The 18,532-nt window shown below is 39.0% G+C and overlaps 1 protein-coding gene across 4 annotated transcripts in view; it reads left to right on the top strand.

The window, feature by feature from the left end:
* Positions 1–18,532, top strand: part of epha3 (eph receptor A3) — a 130,996-nt gene that overhangs the window by 50,862 nt on the left and 61,602 nt on the right. For all 4 annotated transcript variants that reach the window (XM_041806798.1, XM_041806800.1, XM_041806797.1 and 1 more), the window contains one exon: positions 17,921–18,076. In XM_041806798.1, the coding sequence (XP_041662732.1) occupies positions 17,921–18,076 (156 nt within the window). The remainder of the gene's footprint in view (positions 1–17,920; positions 18,077–18,532) is intronic.

Here is an 18,532-nt window from a genome sequence, read left to right as displayed (position 1 = left end):
CTGTGTAATCATATGTGTATTCTTTTAAAGTATACAGTATGTATTCGAAGGGAAGTTCTGTATCAAATTCAGTTTGTACTGATTCATCTGTTCCAGCTCTACCAGTCTTCCTAGCCATATGCACTATTGTACATCCACATGTTTTCTCTTTGAGATTGAGGAAGGATAACAGTGGAACAAGACATGTGAGTCTCCACATGTCTTTTCATGTTGTGTATCTGTATTGTTTTCCCAGTGTATGTGACTGCAAGTAAGACTTTTCAAAGTGTATTTGCACATCACAATATCTCAGGTGAAACCTGTGAGCTTTGCTTCCAGAGGATGTCTACTTGAATCTGGTTATTTAACTTCTGTTTCCCACTGCGATGAGCTGGGGCTCTACAGACTCCCACTAAGGTTAGCCCTGCAGGGTGCCAAACTGGATATACACTTCTGCTGAAGCCGCACTTCTCAATAGCTCTGCCCCGACAACACAAAATACCCTCTTCACCGCACCCCTAGTACACAAAGTCAGAGAATAAAGTTTGGAAAGTCACGACTGAGTCAATCCTGAGCTTAGGGAATAACATGAATTTGAGACTCAAGGGAATTTGAATCTTATTTTGACTCTGAGAAGGAGAGCACATGTTTAACCACTTCCACCAAGTGTTTAAAAATATCCAAGTTCTTTGTTACGTTTCTTTGTTTAAGATTACCTTAGTCACTGAGAGGCAGTATGCCAATATCATAAACTGGCATTACACTTGATCAGTTGAATCAAGGCCACTCTACGGTAGTGCATTAAAGGGCTCAGTTTTTGCATTGCAGATCTTGGGGCTTTTTTAAAACTAAACTGACTTTCATTCATGCAGTTTTCATATATTTATTATTCCTAAATTTGAGTCATTTTACTTAATCTTATTTAGTCTCTAGTGTGTTGTGTAAGTGCTCTCATGAATCTTCACAGCTTTCTTAGTTGTGAGTATGTGTGTGCGTTTGTGTGTGTGTAAATGTGTGTTCGTGTATGTGTTCTAAGATTAGTACAGGAAGTTTATTTTTAAAGGACCCATGTGAATACTATCCATGCTTGTGTCATCAGTGATGACTCACTAACATATTCAATGCACGAAACATTTTGTTTACACACTCAGCAGGTTTCTGTGCCTATGTGTGTACACAGAATACGTGTGTAAGATAAGATTGAAGCAGGTGTGCATTTCTGTGAACATTTTTGCATTCATATGGCAAACATGTAACCAGGGGTAGAAAGTAACTAATCACTTTTACTCAGCCGTAATAGATTATACTTTCTGTGTACTTACACTAGTTATTGTGGTCCTGGGGCACAGATGGCCAGGTACTTAGGTTGCGCCCCATGCATGTGGGCAGCCCAGGTTTAAGTCTGGCGTCTCGTGGCTCTTTCATTGCATGTCATTCCCCACTCTCTCCACCCTGTTTCCAGCTCTATCCACTCTTCTATCTCTCGTTAATTTTCAAAGAAGTCACAAAATAAATCTTAAAAACAAAAACAAATGAAAAAAATAATCATGGCCCTCCTTGTTATCTAAGTTGCCCATCCCTGTTCTAATTGTTCAACACATAAGACCTCTGATACTGAAAACAAAATAAATATATAAATGAGAATAACCTCAATTCTTGATATAATTCATTTTCAACCAGAATATGTGTGTTATTGTGTGTGAAATACCCCGCAGCAGCTGAGGATGATGGGAGTTAGCCAGGAGAAGGTTTCGGTGAGGGTAAGGCGAGAGCCTTGATATGTTCTTGGTTCGTGCCAGGATGTCTGGCTGTGTCTGTAGCTCACCTGCGCTGGTCTGTCATATACAAGTACACAGACACGGGCAGAAGTGGTGCATACATATAAACAGTAAGACACAAAAACAAACACACTTCCAAGGGCATTGCATGCACCTTGTCTCTCTTTCTTTGTCTCTCCCGGTCGTGCACACACTTACACAAACACACACACATGTGTCCAAATCACAAGATGCTGATTTATAGAGAAGTTTATCTCTCTCCTTCTCTCTGACCCAGTAACCGCTACCCCGGGTCTCTCTCTCCCTCACCCTCCCTCTGCAGTAACACATGGCGGGGCACCCTGTGGTGAGGTGTGTCAGTTGAGGAGTGATTTAGCGCTGCTTTGCCCCAACCACTGCTGAGACACCTGCCCTAGGAATCCTCTGGCATGCATACACACACACACAAGCATGCACATGTATACATCTATGGACACACAAATGCATGCACATATTGAACACACACTCCTATAGGGTAGCAGTTCCTTACTTCGTCTTGATGCAGTAGTTTGCCCTTAAGAGTTCTCAGATATCAACAGTTCTATATATTTTTAGCAAAATCCATCCACTGTATAAACTCATGTTATTCACTCATTCAACGACAGATATTTCAAGCAAATTGAAAATGTTTGGGGGATGAAATATTTTTCAACAGACCTATTCATAATATAAAATAAGCTACTTTTACACATGAGCAGCACAGTACACAACTGAATGTGGGGATTAGTTGTTTTAATATGAACCCCAATTATTCTCCTTAAAAGCTCTTGTAAGGTACATGACAATGAAAGTACTTTTTGAAGTAGTTAAGAAATCATCAGTCATCTTAAAAAAAACAACATTTTTTTTATTTGATCATAATACTCTGAAAAGTCACATTGATATTGCTGACTTTCCATGGAAACAGACAATGAAACTGATGTCATTATTCATTGACTTAATATCATCCTTCATTCAATTAAATAATTTGATCTTGTCTTAGCCAACTATTGACATTAGGGGTGTGACAGGATCTCATGCCATGAGTACTTCATTAGCAGGTTGTCTATAAAGTAGTCCAGCTGAAGAGGAAAGTGCTCAAGTCTTGCTCCTGAGACTTAAAAATATGTCGAGTAGCAGTTAGTAAAGAAACTGAGCACAGCTGATTCTCCCTCACCTTTCTGAATCACTACTGACATCTCTCTTCGCTTGCATTTGTGCTCCTCTGAGCTGCGAGTTGCGGGTGGACTGAGAAAAATAAATTGTCTGTGAAATAAATCCGCTGCTGCTAAATACCTTTGTGTAGTAATAGTGAAAATACTGTTGTGTTCAATTAGAGCATAAATGCACACAGGGAATGTTCACTTGAAAAGTGATTATGTGCTTTACTTCCTCAACTTTTGCACTTTGTTTGCTCCAAAAACCACAGAAATGGTTGCCAATAAATGTGCCATTTAATGTTTGACACACACAATAAATAAATGATGTATGTGTCTGACCTGCATAAAAAGATAAAAGGATAAAAGTCAACATAAAGCATTAATTGTGTATTCAGAAATGATCCTTTGAGGGTTCTTTATCAAGATTTCAACATTGTTTCCAGGTTATTTGGGATTTCCTAGCTTGACTCACACGTCCTCATCTCTCTTGAGTTAATACATCAAGATATGAACAATTCAAGGTTAATGGACAAAACACAAAACAATGCTATTAGAAGGTGCTGCTTCCTTAGCATGAGGCTGTGAATGTGATTATTATTTTGTCACATGAAACCTTGATCAAATTGCCTTTCATTCCCCCCTCTGGCATGCAGCACAATCCTATTAGCCACCTCAGACCTGGACTACACAGAGGAATTCTCAGACCTTAACTAATGGACTCTGACCTTCCTGCTTCTGTCAGTGATTCATAAGGTGGTGTTCACTTCAAGGTTAGAACTAATGAGATACATGTGAAATATTTGGCTTGGTGTGATGATATGTTTCTGAGATTAAGCTAGCTATGATGAATATTTGAAAAAGTACCTTCCGAGTTACTTACTCTACTCTGTCATTCCACCTGTGGCCTTGGAGTCATGGCCGCCCTCGCCGCTGTTTCCCATCTGAAATTCTAATCCTGTTAGCCCAAACACACATGCATCCCTTACAGGCTGTTTTTAAATTTAAGGAAAGACAAATCCACTGGCCACTAAAACAACTGTACAGGGTGTATTTAAGTGAAGTTATAGTTTGATGATTGCGCTGTGGAAACTAAAGGAATAAAATCTTATGGATCATATCACTGTTTATGCAGTGGTTTATGATGTCTCCCATAGCAACAAATGCAAAACCAGACCACTGTCAGTGTAATTTCTTCCACACAATATTCCATATGAAAATCAACAACAGGATGTGTTGATAAGTTTTGATTTGTGGTAGCCCCTCAGTGATGATTCTGGGAAAGGAATAGAAAACAACTGCTGGGAGTTATGATACTGTTTTCCATCTGTTTTTTAGCTCGTGCCAGCGTCTATTCTGTAGTCTAGGTGGTTCACTTCCCAGTGAGAGTAACACTGTGGGCAGTATGAGCCACAACGTCATGTTGTCTGAAGTGAGAAGAGCCTGGGGGCTCTTTACCATATGGCAGCAGCAGCATACTGAGATGTGTGAGGAGGTGTCTGTCAGCATATGCATAAACGTGTGCGTGTTCCTGTGTTTGTGTCCTTCAGTCGTCCTCAGGTGGTCCTCCAGTGAAAGTGGTCTTTCCCCAGGGGGGGCTTTACAACTTTTCACTCAGACCTCAGCAGGCAGGGGAGCTCCTTCCTGACTGGGGCTCAATGTCAGCAAGCATATGGATGCATCTTCATCGGAATATCAATAAACGGGAGGGGGTTAGAGTAAGAGCACACAACTGATGCTGAAATCGCTGAGTTTTTTTCTTAAATGTCAGAAAGGAAAGGGCTGTAGTTCACTTTGGAATGTGAATTTGGCTTAACTGTATTTTTGTTAGTGTAGATAGAAGAAACAGTGTGCTTACGTGTGACATGGAAAATTAAAAAACGCTATTTGGACCAAAGTATTCAGACACCTGACCACTACACCAACAATGCCTGTGATGACATTGTATTCAAATATATATACTTGAGTATGGAGTGGGTCTCCTTTAGCTCTTCAGAATAAGCAATTATGTATCGCAAATGTGTGTAAATGGGGACTGCATGGCTAGGTGCTTTATTTCTATGCACCTTTGGCAGCTGGTCTGATTAAAACATCTGAATTCAATAAGTAACAGGTGTGGCCAGATACTTTTGTCCATATAGTGTATGTACATTCTGGTCTCCTTGGAGAGAAACAGATTCACTGTTTCTCTTTTCTTGGACTTGTTTTTGGAAGTTCAGTTAAATTTTGTTTGAAAAGCTGAACCTGCCTTTAAACCTCTGTTCATTGGCTGGAATGTCACTGGGATTGATCATTTTGACTATCTTATTGTAAAGGTGGCATCCATCACAGTACCACCTCTGAAGGTACTGAGCTTTTCAGAACGACCCATTTTGCATCACAAATGTTTGCCACACCTGTGGCAGTGGATCTGATTGTAACGTCTGAATTCAGCACTCAACAGGTGTGGCCAAATACTTTTGTCCCTATGGTGTTTAATCATCCTAAGATATGTATTTATAAAGCATATTCAGTAAGAGTTCTGTACATGTATTCAAATTTTAATAAATTAGTGGCAATTTAAATCATTTAAAACTGCATGAATATTGTTTAGACCACTGCTTAATGTCATTAACGAATAAGATTAGAAATCAGCATTAAAGCAGATACATTTTTTTTCATCCTACTCTTTTTCTTAGTTTTATAATAAAATGTTGCGTGTCCTGAAACGTTTTAAACGACATTGACGCTGTCCTGCATCAATGCGATTATAAAAGTGCCTCACATCAATTTCTTCTCAGCAATTGTAAGTCTTGCCGACTACGCACATTGAGTGAAGTGGGTCACCATCATTGTGTGTGTGCAAGAGTGTGTGTGTGCGTGTGTGTGTCTGTCCGGCAGCATTGTAGATGGCCTATTTTCTCTTAAAGTGCAGAGAGTGTCCGCTCTGGCACTGGTCAATAAAACTGCTCTGGTGTTGCTTGTCTCTATAAATGGGCGTGACAAAGAGGGGCCAGACATGCTCACACAAACACACAGACACATATAGACACATATTTAACTGGTTAATTAATGTTTAAAGCATCACTACCCTTTTTACTCACCCTTTCTATCACTATCTTTTCACTACAGTGTTTTTGTTTGTTCATCTGCACTGAAGTGCTCATCAAACGTGTTACTACTTTTAAAATGTTTTCCATCCAACCCCTCATTTTGTTCTGTTGATCTCTTCAAAAAGAAGACAGCAGACAGATATACATTACTTTTAGCTTAAAAATGTGATGTCATGATCCTTGTTGAATGACAGTAAAAGCCTGTTTTGTATCAAATATTAAAAAGCATTGCTTTGGCTTTAGATTTGACTAAAATTACTGGTAAATTCCCTACTGACCAAATGAAACTCTAAAGAGGATTGAAGTCTGTCTGTGTCCCACATCAATGTTTCCACATCAGCATGGAAATGGTGACATGGTTGCTAACGGCTGCTGTTGTCACAGATGGGATTACTGCACAATGGCCTGTCCAGCTCTAAATCACCAGCTGAATAAGAGTGTTTGGTGTACACAACTGGTTATCGGTTTTATTCACAGCAGCACAATAGTCCTGTAAAGGATGACTGGAGGTAGATGGTTTAAAGGCCTGTTTGGTTGTGCAGTGGTGTTTCCAGGGAGTGTAACAGTGGAATGCACATGTGTGTATCTGTGTTTGAACAAGTGGGAGGGCACCAAGAGGTCAGTGTCATCTTCACAACATAACACAATACACAGACATGTACACATATACTGCTATGTTGGTTCCCAGGAAATACTAACAGTTGTAATGCTAACGTGCTTGTTGGATTGAGACAAATATGTGTATTGTTGAAGTGTGTGCATAGTGTGGGAATGTGGTAATGTGTTTTTATGTTTTGGCTGAGATTTACCACTCTCTCTCCATCCGTGTCCCAAACCCACAACCTCCCTCATCCTCTCTTTGTCCTTTGTCTCTCCTCCCTGCTCCCTGTGTTTATGTGTGAGGCTAAGTCCTGTCTCCCCACATCCATCCCTGTGAAATTAACATCACCTCAGTGTGTGTGCATGTGCGCGTGTGCATTTGGGAAAGCGTGTTTGTGCAGCAGTGCTGGTTGTCCTGGATTTTCTGACTGACCTGGCTAACCTCTGGAGTGTGGAGAGTGTTGGGAACAGTTATTGCATCCTTGATGGATACAGCAGGGAGTTGATCCATGCCTCTGCGTGTGTGGGGTTTTGTACAGTACTTGCCCTGTTTTGCTCCACTTTATTGTCCTTCACACAACAGCAGTCTTAGGCACACACTCTCACACACAGACCACAATCTTTAACAAAGAGCTATTTCTCTTTCATGCTCCATTTATTAACTTTAAAGGAAAAATGACCAATATGTCCATGTTGCTCTATTGAATAAATAATATAGAAGCTGGATTGTAACTTTTAAAGTTCGCCATTTATAAAATAGATTTTTTTTAGAGCTGTCAAGATTAATCTTATTAATTGCCATTTTGTGCACCATTTTATCCAAATGAAATTAGTCCCATGTTTAACTTTCCCTTTAGGCACATCAGCATCTCTCTGCAGCTAGAGTGATGTAAAATAAGTCCAGCACCACTCCTTAATGTGTCATTTCACCTAAAAAAAAAACTTCAGAAACAGCTAAATGAAAAGTCAAATCATCTGTGCCTTGTTTTATCAAAGATTAATCTCTTTACTGTCCCCTTATTTCTTTTTCAGTCCATATTAAGTTCCTTTTACTGTGGTTAAGTTCATGCTAACATCTTCACTAAAAGCAGGTCTGGTTCCAATTAACCAGTTCATTTAAATACAAGATCTCATTTAACGAGACATGGCGAGGCTGCCTTAAATTATGACCTCTTTTAGAGGCAGGACATGACTGGCTTCAGGACCCTGTGTAAGGAATGGTGATACCACTAGTTTTATCTTACAATTCAAAACGAACACCTATAATAATCACAATTACACGCTTGTAAAACTGAAATCCCATATATTTCACTATTTACCACTTTGTTTTCTTTGTAATTCCAAAAGAATACTTAAAAAATGTCACATATTTCTAAACTGTTGAGAGCAGAAACATGGCTCTCAGTATAAATAAGAACTGATATGAAGCACATAGATGTAATAAAATGTTATAAGTTTATAAAACTGACCAAAAATCATGCCTATTTTACTCTAATAATTTCTATAAATTATTAGAATTTACCACTGGATCACTTTTCAATTTTTACAAACCAGTGGCAACATCCAACTACACTATAGAGCACTATTATCCTACATTATAATGAGTTATTTGTCAAGAAAATACCCTTAATATGGCTTGCTAGATGAAATGGTCATATGTCCTTAACAGGCATATGTCCATATATGGTTCCTCTATTTTTCATGCCAAAATTTCAGTAATTGCTTTGAAATCCTAGGCAAACAATACCCATCATGTCATATAGCTCTATGCTTAAAAAATGTTTAAAAAATAAATTAAAAAATTAAATAAAATAAAATGTGTAAGTTCCATCAACATATCGTGGTTACTTTTGATTTTAGGGCCATTTGTTTAGGACCGAAAGAGACGTATAACTACATTTTTCAAGTTCTTAAGGAAAAAGGTAGTTTGAAACACTGGACCATTCTTGATTGGCCGGATTATGGGATGTTAATTCTGTGAGGTTGACTGATCTCTGTAGATTGGCTGAAAAAAATCATTCTGGCTCTACTGTATCACAGAGAGGTGGAGGACACTGAGGAAGTGACCATAAATGGTCAACTACAGAAATTCTGAGATTAATCCTGATTTAACATTTCCATCATTTGACAGCCCTACTTCTTTTACCCTGCAGTTAATAGATGAAAATATTCTACAGAACTGGCCTTTAATGTTTTGTCAACTCTTAGCTTTCATGTACAAGGCCCTATTGTTAAATAACTGAGAATGCCTCTGCTTTACTTTTTCATTATATACAGAACAGGTCTGCTAAGCTTGCTAACTTCCCTTTAAAGTGCCTTGTATTCAAATATAGTAAGAGAGGAAAACAAAGGAAGGGGTTCAAATTTCGGTCCTTGTTATCATCAAGGTTACACTGATGTTAGAAGGCCAAAATTCACTACTGTTAGTATCTAATTTTAAAAATGGAGCAGACTTTGCCTGTACTGCTTCTTTGATTGCTACATCAATACATTTATTCCTCATCCACTTGTGTAAGCAGTAATACTGGTAAATGACACACAGATTGTTAAAGTCAATAAACCTCGAAGCACAAACACAAACTCTTGTTTGTTCTTTTAAGATGTTAATGTGCTTATGTAGTTTTGCACTTACAAACACATTTCCTTTGTGCTTTCCTGTCTGCAACAATAAATACAATGCAGACCTTCCTCCGTCCTCACCTTGCACTCCCTCCTCCTCCTCCTCACATCCTCCTCCTTTTCCTCCCCTCATCTCCCTCTACTTCCTTTGGTCCTCCTCTTATCCTCCTCATCAGAAGGCTTTATTATGCAAATCAGTGTTGGATCAGATTACTTAATTAAGCTTTACTCTGCCAAATTTTTTTGGACACAAACTTACACACAACACATCCACAAAAACACAAATATACACACGCAAACATATATGCAGGATAACTTTCTTTTACACGGACTGAATGCGGGTGCTTGTGTGGTATAATGATTAGCATTCTGGACTCTAAATCAAACACACACACAAGAGCACACACACATATGTGCACACATAACACACAAAGAAAATCTAGGCTGCAGAAGAGTCTCTTTGAGTGTGGTTAGATAAACAGACTTGAATAGCTGGGTCTCTCCAGGCCATTAGCCTGCAGTTAGCATCACAAACTCCAATCTGGCCCTTCACCGCTCAGCTGATGAAGCCAGCCACTTCATTTCTATGGCTGCTCAAAATGAAGTTTATGAGGTCATCATGGCAATGATAGAGCTGCACATCAAGGTCGGAGATGGATCAAGTGGCACAGTTTTGGTGCTCAGCTAAAGCTAGTTGAGCAAATTTTCTCATTTCAACCACAGAAGAGTTTTTTTTTTATATCAGTGAGAATTTTAAGCTGAGACTGAGGTGGAAAAATGGAGCTTTGAATGTTTTAATTTTAGATTGGTGACACTAAACAGATGCATTTAAGATTATAAAGCAGTGATACTTAACACTACTGATATACCAGTAAGGCAAATATGTCTTAATATACAGGGCTCCCTCTAAATGGAAAAGAAAAAATTCCTTATGCTTTGTCCATTTTAAAAAGTGTGATTGCCTTTTTGAATGTTTCAGTCATGCTCAAATTCATCTACATATACTAAAAACATATATAAACTAAAAATCTCTGTCATCAGAGACTTTTTTTTTCCTTTTACATGCACTCTTGATCCATATACCGTGCCCATTTCAGGATATTGCAGCTACAATCGATGGCATTCAGCCGCTAAAGGAAAGGAAAGGAAAAGGAATTTGTACAGGCTTACAAATCTCCAACAAAGGAATCACTAAATTGTGCTGATATTGCTGCTAAATCCCACCTGATCCTTTAGCTAGCTTCTGCTGCGCCAGCACAGGACTGAAAATGACCACAGTACAAAATAAGCAGCAATTACGACCTTAAGAGCCGTGAGCCTGTAACAGGACTTTCTTATATTCTGATTAGCTTTGGCAGCTCTCCTCACTGTCCCTGATGGTTAATGTGTCCTGCAGTTGATGGATACTGGCTCTGGGACCTCGCAGATGTACAAAATCACTTCTCTGCTCAGATGGCTCGCAAATCCACATATGTCTGTCATACTGATGAATGGAAATACTCCAGTATGTGCCAAATGTTATTATCATGGCAAATGATGCAATAATGAATGAAAGAGAGATAGAATACAGAGCAACTAGCCACAAGAAACAGCCTATATCCACTTGGATGATAAGTTTTATTTATATTCCTGACAAGAGGCAGTTTATATCATTGGATTTCAGAAATACCATCTGTAAAGGATTGTGTATGAGTCAGCTTAATGTTTTCTATGTGTCTTTGTCTTTTAAAAAGTAGATCTATATTTCTTTTGTTAAGACAAGAGTGGTTTTTATTGCTATCTGCGTGTGGATTCTTACAGAGTTTGGCTCATTTTTCTAGTTGTTTTCACTGTAATCCAATTTTGTGCCATCGTTTAGTGTCTTTGAAAAATTTGCCAGAGTCTTAAAACAATATTTAACAGACAAAATGTCCAGTGAGATTAAAATGAGCTGTCATATCATTATCATGATGACATTTTTAAGTGCATATTTTACAAATAAATACCAAATGTTCCTAAATCATATCATGATGTCCCACTTTTAACAATGACATAATTAAAAGGCAGTGGAAATTTCCCGCCAAGCCTATGTTGGTTTCATAAGTCGTTGACCTTTCTTCAAATCTCTGTAACTTGTTACTGGTCGACCCAAAGGGGAATTTCATGGCAGGGGGGGCAACATGTTTACTGCTGCCATGTTTCCCTGTAACACTGGAAGTGGTTCTGGGTAAGACCACCAGCCAAATGCCTAAACTGTCAAAGTAAATAACTTTTCCATTTCAAAGAGAGCTTTTCCAATTAAGAAAAGAAGGAAGGAATAAAGGAAAGCCACAGAAAACTAGAAGAACTAGAGGCTGGGCAGGATGAAGGAAAGGCGGACACAGAGGAAAATGGAAGGGGGTGGAGAGAGGGAGTGAAAGTCATTGGGATGTTGTCGGATTGAAAAGAAAAAGAGGCAATGTGGTATGGAAACAGGAAATCAGTTGTTTGGGTTGGTGTTTAGCTCCGGCTGTGGTTGCATCTAGACTGAGCCTTGACGTGTGTGTCAGAGAGAAAGAGATGAAAACAAAACTGAAGCTGCTGGATATGCTGACAAAAGGAAAGCGATCAAGGGCAGAAGTACTTTCCCACTTTTCTAGGGTGACACCAATCAATTTACTACCAACCAATGAGGTCATGAGGTGATGAGTCATGTGAGAATTAACATGTTGCATGCAATATTGAGTGAGGTTTCCCTGATTATCACTGCATGCAAGCTTGTCTGTTCTTTTTAATGAGATTATAATAACGTAATGGAACATTCCTGTCATTTATTCCCTGTTATGTACTGTTAGGCGTAATGGTTACATTTTAAAACGATGAAATACTGACCATTTTAGGCTTTAAAATGTCTCATTTGGACAATAAATTCTCATAGTTGCCTTTGAAAGTTGTCCCATTTGAAAGCTGCATCGTAACAAAATCCCCTTTCACCAAGGTCAGGTCAGGTTTTCCTCTAGCATGTTGTAAAAGAAGGTCTGTGTGTGACCACCAGCAGGCAGCAGTCATGTTAATTATTGATGAGGGTGTCCTATGACCCAGACTATTGATCAAGCAAATTGCAGCCCCAGTTATTTTACAACTACTATCATGTGGCTGCTGCAGCTTTGCATGGATGTGTGGAGAGAGATGGTTTTTCACTTGTCCTTATATTAATAAAAGGAAGACGTTTGAATATTTGATGTTTTTTGCAACTTGAATGCCTGCCTGTTTGTGCATGCATGTGCATATCACAAAGAAATACACGGATAGATATCCTGTTCTCACAGGCTGTGTCTGCTGCCGTTATCGATTTGAAAATAAATAAAAGATGATTGAGAGGTGATAACCTTCCTCTTTTCTCTTCTACAAATATTTAATTTTCTTTCTATTTGTAAAGGCCGTGATGCTCTTGTGGAATGTGTGTCCGTGTGGATGTGTCACATGCACACATCAACACACAACCATCTTTTAATTAATCTTACACACTCTGTCATCGAAGAGGTGCTGTGTTTCCTCTCCTGGGGCACACACACATGCCACCTCACATGATATCATACTATCCACTCATACCCCTGCACACACTAGCTGAATGTCACTGTAACATACCTCGGTTCCCCTTCAGATAAGTAGTTAACCTCCTGTGAGCTGAGTCTGATTTTACCATCAGCCTCTGTCAGAGCTGCTTTTTATCCTGGCACACTCACAGGGAAGAAACAGGATCTTTATTATCCTTTTCCAACTGTTATAAAAACATTTTTAGGGCTGTGGTCAAGAAAATACTACATATCAATATACTGTCATATGAAAAGCTCATACTGTGAGTGCAGTTTTAGTTATTAATTTTTACAGTAAATGTTTATGAGATCCACTCTCAGACTAATAAGTTTCACGGCCGTCTTAGACACAGAAAAGCCCCTTTATATTTCTAACTTTCAAGTGAGAACAAGGATGTTATCTTATATTTGTGGAGTGTTGACTTGTCATATTTTTCCAAGTCTGGAAAGATGCAGTTACTCCTGAGGTGTACAAAGCCAAGCCCAAATGATGAATCCAGATTTATTATTCTGTTATATTATTAAGCAATAATTTTGGTATGATGACATTAATATAACTCAGAGCATAAACACACCAGAAAGCTTAAAGAGTTAGTATTTTATAACAATAAGTGATACAATTGCACATTAATGTGTAAAAGTTTCACAAACTCCTAGCCCCATTGATTATTGCTCCTAGCCCAAATAAGCTAATGCCTATTTTAGCTAAGATTACTACATATTCCTATGAAGCTAAGTTAGCTTTAGCAAAGTGAGCTAAAGCTAATATAGTTGCGTAGACTGTGTAGCCACTTTATGAGGTTAGCTTTAAGTATGGCGATATGCTTGCTGGGTTTGAATGTTTTCATAGAGGACAATCTTTTTTCCTGTTAGCAGACTGTTCACTCAACCTTATTGAACATTTTGTTCATAAGGTTTTGCAGGTCAGGTTTTTAACTTTTAACTTTTGGTATCCTATCCAGAGGCTCCCCAACTTTTCAGCCTGTGACCCCCAAAACAACATCGCCAGAGCCTGGGGAACGCCACCACCCCTTGAGGTGGCTAAAGTGTGCAATGTTGCACAAAACCTTGTGCACAAATGTGCATTCTAGGTAGTTTTTGTAGACTTTATGCGTTTAAGAACAAATTTCACTTCATGAATCAAAATATGTTGTTTCCAGTGATCCAGTGATAATTTACATAATGCAAACTGTTGTCAAAATGTTGGTTTGCAGAGTTACTTTAGCTGCATTGCCACCTATTGTCCAAACAAAGAGGTACAAAAAGGTATGCACAAGCTTTGTGTTTTCATATGGGTCAAATTTCATTTTATCTTTTAAACTAGCTGTGTCTTTAAAATTGGACCAAGGGCCACAGTTGGCCATTTGATTATGGTTTGGTCATGCGGTTTAATGTGCTAAGATAATAGAATATATTAGCACATACACTGACACTGGTTTATGCAACTTTTCTCAAAGTCTCGAACTAATGCACTTATTTTTTTAGCAGAAAACTTCATACAGTCATACATCTGTACTACATTTTGAAAATATTTCAACATACATGTTTTGACCTTTTTATGGATGATACATTATTCTAACACAACTAGAAAAGATGATACATTAGCCTACATACAACATTCTGAAGTTATACAGCATCTATGTAGCTATGTACTTACTATATGTGCTGACTAATTATACATTTGAATTGGTTGTGAATCCACTTTTAAATCAGTTCTAGGAGCTAGTACACACAGTAGCTAAATGAAAACAGATTCAGTTGGACTTGATCCCAGTGGTTTAGCTTTCCAATAAATTTAGTGAAGGCATTTTCTTTGGTGTTTCCTGTGGTGAGCTGTTAGTGGCATAAGTGTTCAGCCAAACATTCTTCATGAAGGCAGGGAACACGCTAGGAATCAGCCACTGTTGTGAGATCAGTTCATTTGAACTTTTATCTCTTTTATCAGGACTTCTGTTTTCTGTTTCATTTCTGCTGACCCAGCGCTTATCTCTCTGCTTCTGCTACCTGATTGGCCAGGGGCGCTCGCTGTCAGGTCCAATTTCCTGCCGTGTCCTCCAATCAGGGTGGTCTGTTTTGCGTGTGTCAGCAAGCGTTGTGGTTGTCATTCCATCAGTAGGATCATATAGGGCTGTTTAAACCCGCTTCACATACTATTACTCTCACACACACTCGCACACGCATGCATGCAGACGTACACGCTGTGAAGTGGGGGGTAGAAGAGTATTTAGTGCAGCGCAGGGACCTTGGTGTGCCAGTGTCAGTGATGGATATGGCAGTAGTATCAGCAGTGTTGGCTTTTGCAGAAGTGTGTTGTCCACCACTGGGATCTGTCAGACCTGTTCTGCTGAGCCCACACATTCTGCTGGCTCACTAGTGCCGCTAGCCATTTTGTTCGTCTAGTGTGTGTTTTCATGTGTGTGTATGTGAGCGAGTAAGATGCCTGTAACAGTATCATATAACATTTGGAGTCCATGTTTGGGTTTTAAAAAATACAAAAAACAAACAAACAAACAAACAAACAAAAAAAAAAAGAAACAGGTCTGGATCAATCAGAGTCATCCTTCTATTTTCCAATAAAATTCAAATTTCAGTGACTTGCAAAAACAGTTTGCTCTTTTCAATCATGATAATGATCAAATCAAAAAGACATTGGGTTGTTTACATCTGCATTTCTTATATGAGTAACAGTTATACATCTATTAGAGATGTTTTAAGGAATATTTTTTTTTATCTCTAAATGTGTTTTCTTCAAGTAGAAGCCTTAGTAATTGAAAATGAAGCTAATGCAGAGGTAATTGATAACGGGCTTGAGCTTGTAAAGCACCTTATAGCACTAAAGCGCTTTTTACGCAGCCATTCACACCCATTCACCCCACACCGACACACTTGTGGCGAAGGTTGCGAGAGTTGGCCACTAGTATGAACTAATGTTATTCATACGCATCTATTCATATTCACTGCCACTGAGGCAGCAGAGGGAGCAAACTGGAGTTCAGTGTCTTTCCCAAGGACACATCAACATGTGACAGATGGAGCTTGGGGTTGAATCATGACCTTCCAATTGCAAGATGGCAACTCTACCTACTGATCCACAGTTGCCCCAATTGGGGATCAAACCCCTGGTTAAAGGACAGGTGACCCTGCGCCACAGTGCAAAAAGAAAAAAGAAAAAAGAAAAGCAATTCCTTTTGTGTTCAATTGAGACTTAACTGCAGAGGCAGTGGAAGTTGCATACACCCCCTTTGTCACAATGTTGTTTTTTATGTAAAAAATGAACATGTTTACTGCCTGGTTTGATAACAGTAACAATGATAATAATGATAATTACCACAAGGTCTGCAAGCAACACTGAGGAGCCCTCATATACCACTGCATGTTGGAGTGTGTTTCCCAGGACTGTCATTCAATCAATATAAAGAGCATATTTCACTTACTATATGAGGTAGTACTGGCTGTCAACACTAGGTGGCAGTATGCTAATGTGTACATGTGATCTGTGAAGGACTGATATTTGTAGAATAGAATTCAAAGAATATTGGGTATTCATGTCAATGTTAAAGGAGTTACTGGTTTCTTACAATAGGTGGCGCTACAGCAAAACCATCAAATTAGCATTACAGTCTGTAGAGTGGTAAGCCATGTTTATACATGGGAAATTTGAGGCAAATGAGATGTTTCATATCAGAATTAGTCCAACTTCCTGTGAAATGTGGCGAGATATCAAAATGCTCCCACTGACAGTGAGGCATCATTTAATAAGATTTGTCAGTGTTGTGCATGGATATCAAGGCCCTTCTATCTTGGCTATAGCAAAATGATTCAATTAACCTTTGGATACGTAGAGGGGCAGGCTTTACATGTGAAATTTGAAGCAAATCAGATGTTGTATATGAGAGTTATGCCTACTTCCTGTGAAAATGGCGAGATACCGAACTGCTAACATTGCCAGTGTGGTGTTCTTTAATGACACATTAGTGTTGTGGACAGTTTTTGAGGGCTTCAGCTGAAAAATCTGGGCTTGTTAGGTTCAGTACAGATAGAGACATAAGGAAATGGCCCAACTGTGTCACTTCTTGATGCCAGTAGAGGGCACTATGATGAGATAATAGCATGTGGGTATCTTCAGTATAGTATTGTTACATTGCCTGAAAATTTTGAAGAAGACAAAAGTTATATAAGGTTAAAGTCATTAGGCACCATATGAGAAGTCTTATTTTAAAACTGAGATGAAACTGGTGGACTTCCTGTTGGAGTTTGGGTGAGGGTCCAAGATACTTTTTTGTAGTCTTGAATAGAGGATGTGAGCTATGTTTAAGTAGGTGCATGGCTTATATGGCAGTGAGATGGCACAATGTAGCTTCTTGTCAGAAGGCTTAAGACCCACCTTTTGTCTTCTTACCAAGTGGATCTAAAGTTTGAGACAGCGTTTTCAACATGCCAGCCACCCCAAATTGACCCAAAAATGTGCATCAGTGATCAAATGGTCATCACTCAGCCTTCCTCCAGTAATTTTACAGTTTATAGCATTAAGCCATTATGATGGCAAAAGTTTTAACCGGTGAAATCTGAAAAGAGGAGAGCAGAACTATAAAGAGTCAAATATAATAATAGCTAAATAAATAAAAGTTGTTTTCACCCTTGATCTTTCTTCCTACACACAAACACACACATGTGAACTACTGTAGTATACACAGGTGGAGTGTCACCCTACTTCCACAGATTGCAACAGATTTGTGGTGTGTAGGAGTTAAAAGAACCGCTGAGTGCAGATTTATTATCAACGATATTTAAAGAGAGCAGCCCTTTTATCTGAAGGGACAATTTGCATTATTCATGCTGTGCCCTCTGAGAGATGAAGAGGGAGAGAAATAGAGACTTAGACATTTCAGAGAATTACTGTTTTTTTTCTTCTTCTACAACAGTCAATGGATTCTTGTAACATTAACTGCAGATTTAGAGTCCGCCTTATTCTCACGATGTGTCTGCCTGCCTGTGAGTGCATTAAATAAACCCTGTCTCCCCTTTCTTCTTCTGTGCTTTGACCGAAAATGCAGCTATTAGGTAGCTTTGGGTATGCTGGCTCAGCATGATGCTCATGTATCTGTCTGTTCTTTTGTCTCCAGTGTGCAGAGCCGGCTTCTACAAATCCACCCTTGGAAATATGGAGTGTTCAAAGTGTCCACCACATAGTTTCTCTCACCATGAGGGCTCACTGCACTGTGGCTGCGAGAAGAACTACTTTCGAGCAGAAGGAGACCCCGCCTCCATGGCCTGCACCCGTAAGTGTGCTTTTACACCACATAAGGTCAACATTTGGGGCTGTGTGATATATATATGAGGGGTCACTGGATTGTTGAAGTGACGACCCCGACCACAACTTCTTGTGTTATTCTTCGATCAGATATCTGACAAGAGATCTCCTACACTGTGGTGTGGGAGGATTTTTCTCATTAGCCTATAAAACATGCAATGAAATCTGCCTTGGTGAGATGTTTAAACCCATTAGTTTGGCTGTCACTGGGTTTAAGTATCCTATTATCGTCTAAATGCTTTCAGATGCTTTTCAGTCAGAAACATTTTTCCAGAATAGGGTTTTTTTTTTTTTTCAGTGCAGTATCTCAAAAGCAACTCTAATAAATGAATGACTTTGAAAGTGTAAATGAGGCGAGACAGATGTAAGCAGAGTAAAAGCGATGGCATGTAAAGAATGCAAATGAATTCACATGACTCTACCC

This window comes from Cheilinus undulatus, linkage group 15 (genome assembly GCF_018320785.1).
Source record: "Cheilinus undulatus linkage group 15, ASM1832078v1, whole genome shotgun sequence".
Lineage (NCBI taxonomy): Eukaryota > Metazoa > Chordata > Actinopteri > Labriformes > Labridae > Cheilinus > Cheilinus undulatus.
Note: the sequence above shows the minus strand (reverse complement) of the source record. Positions and strands in the feature narration are given on the sequence as shown.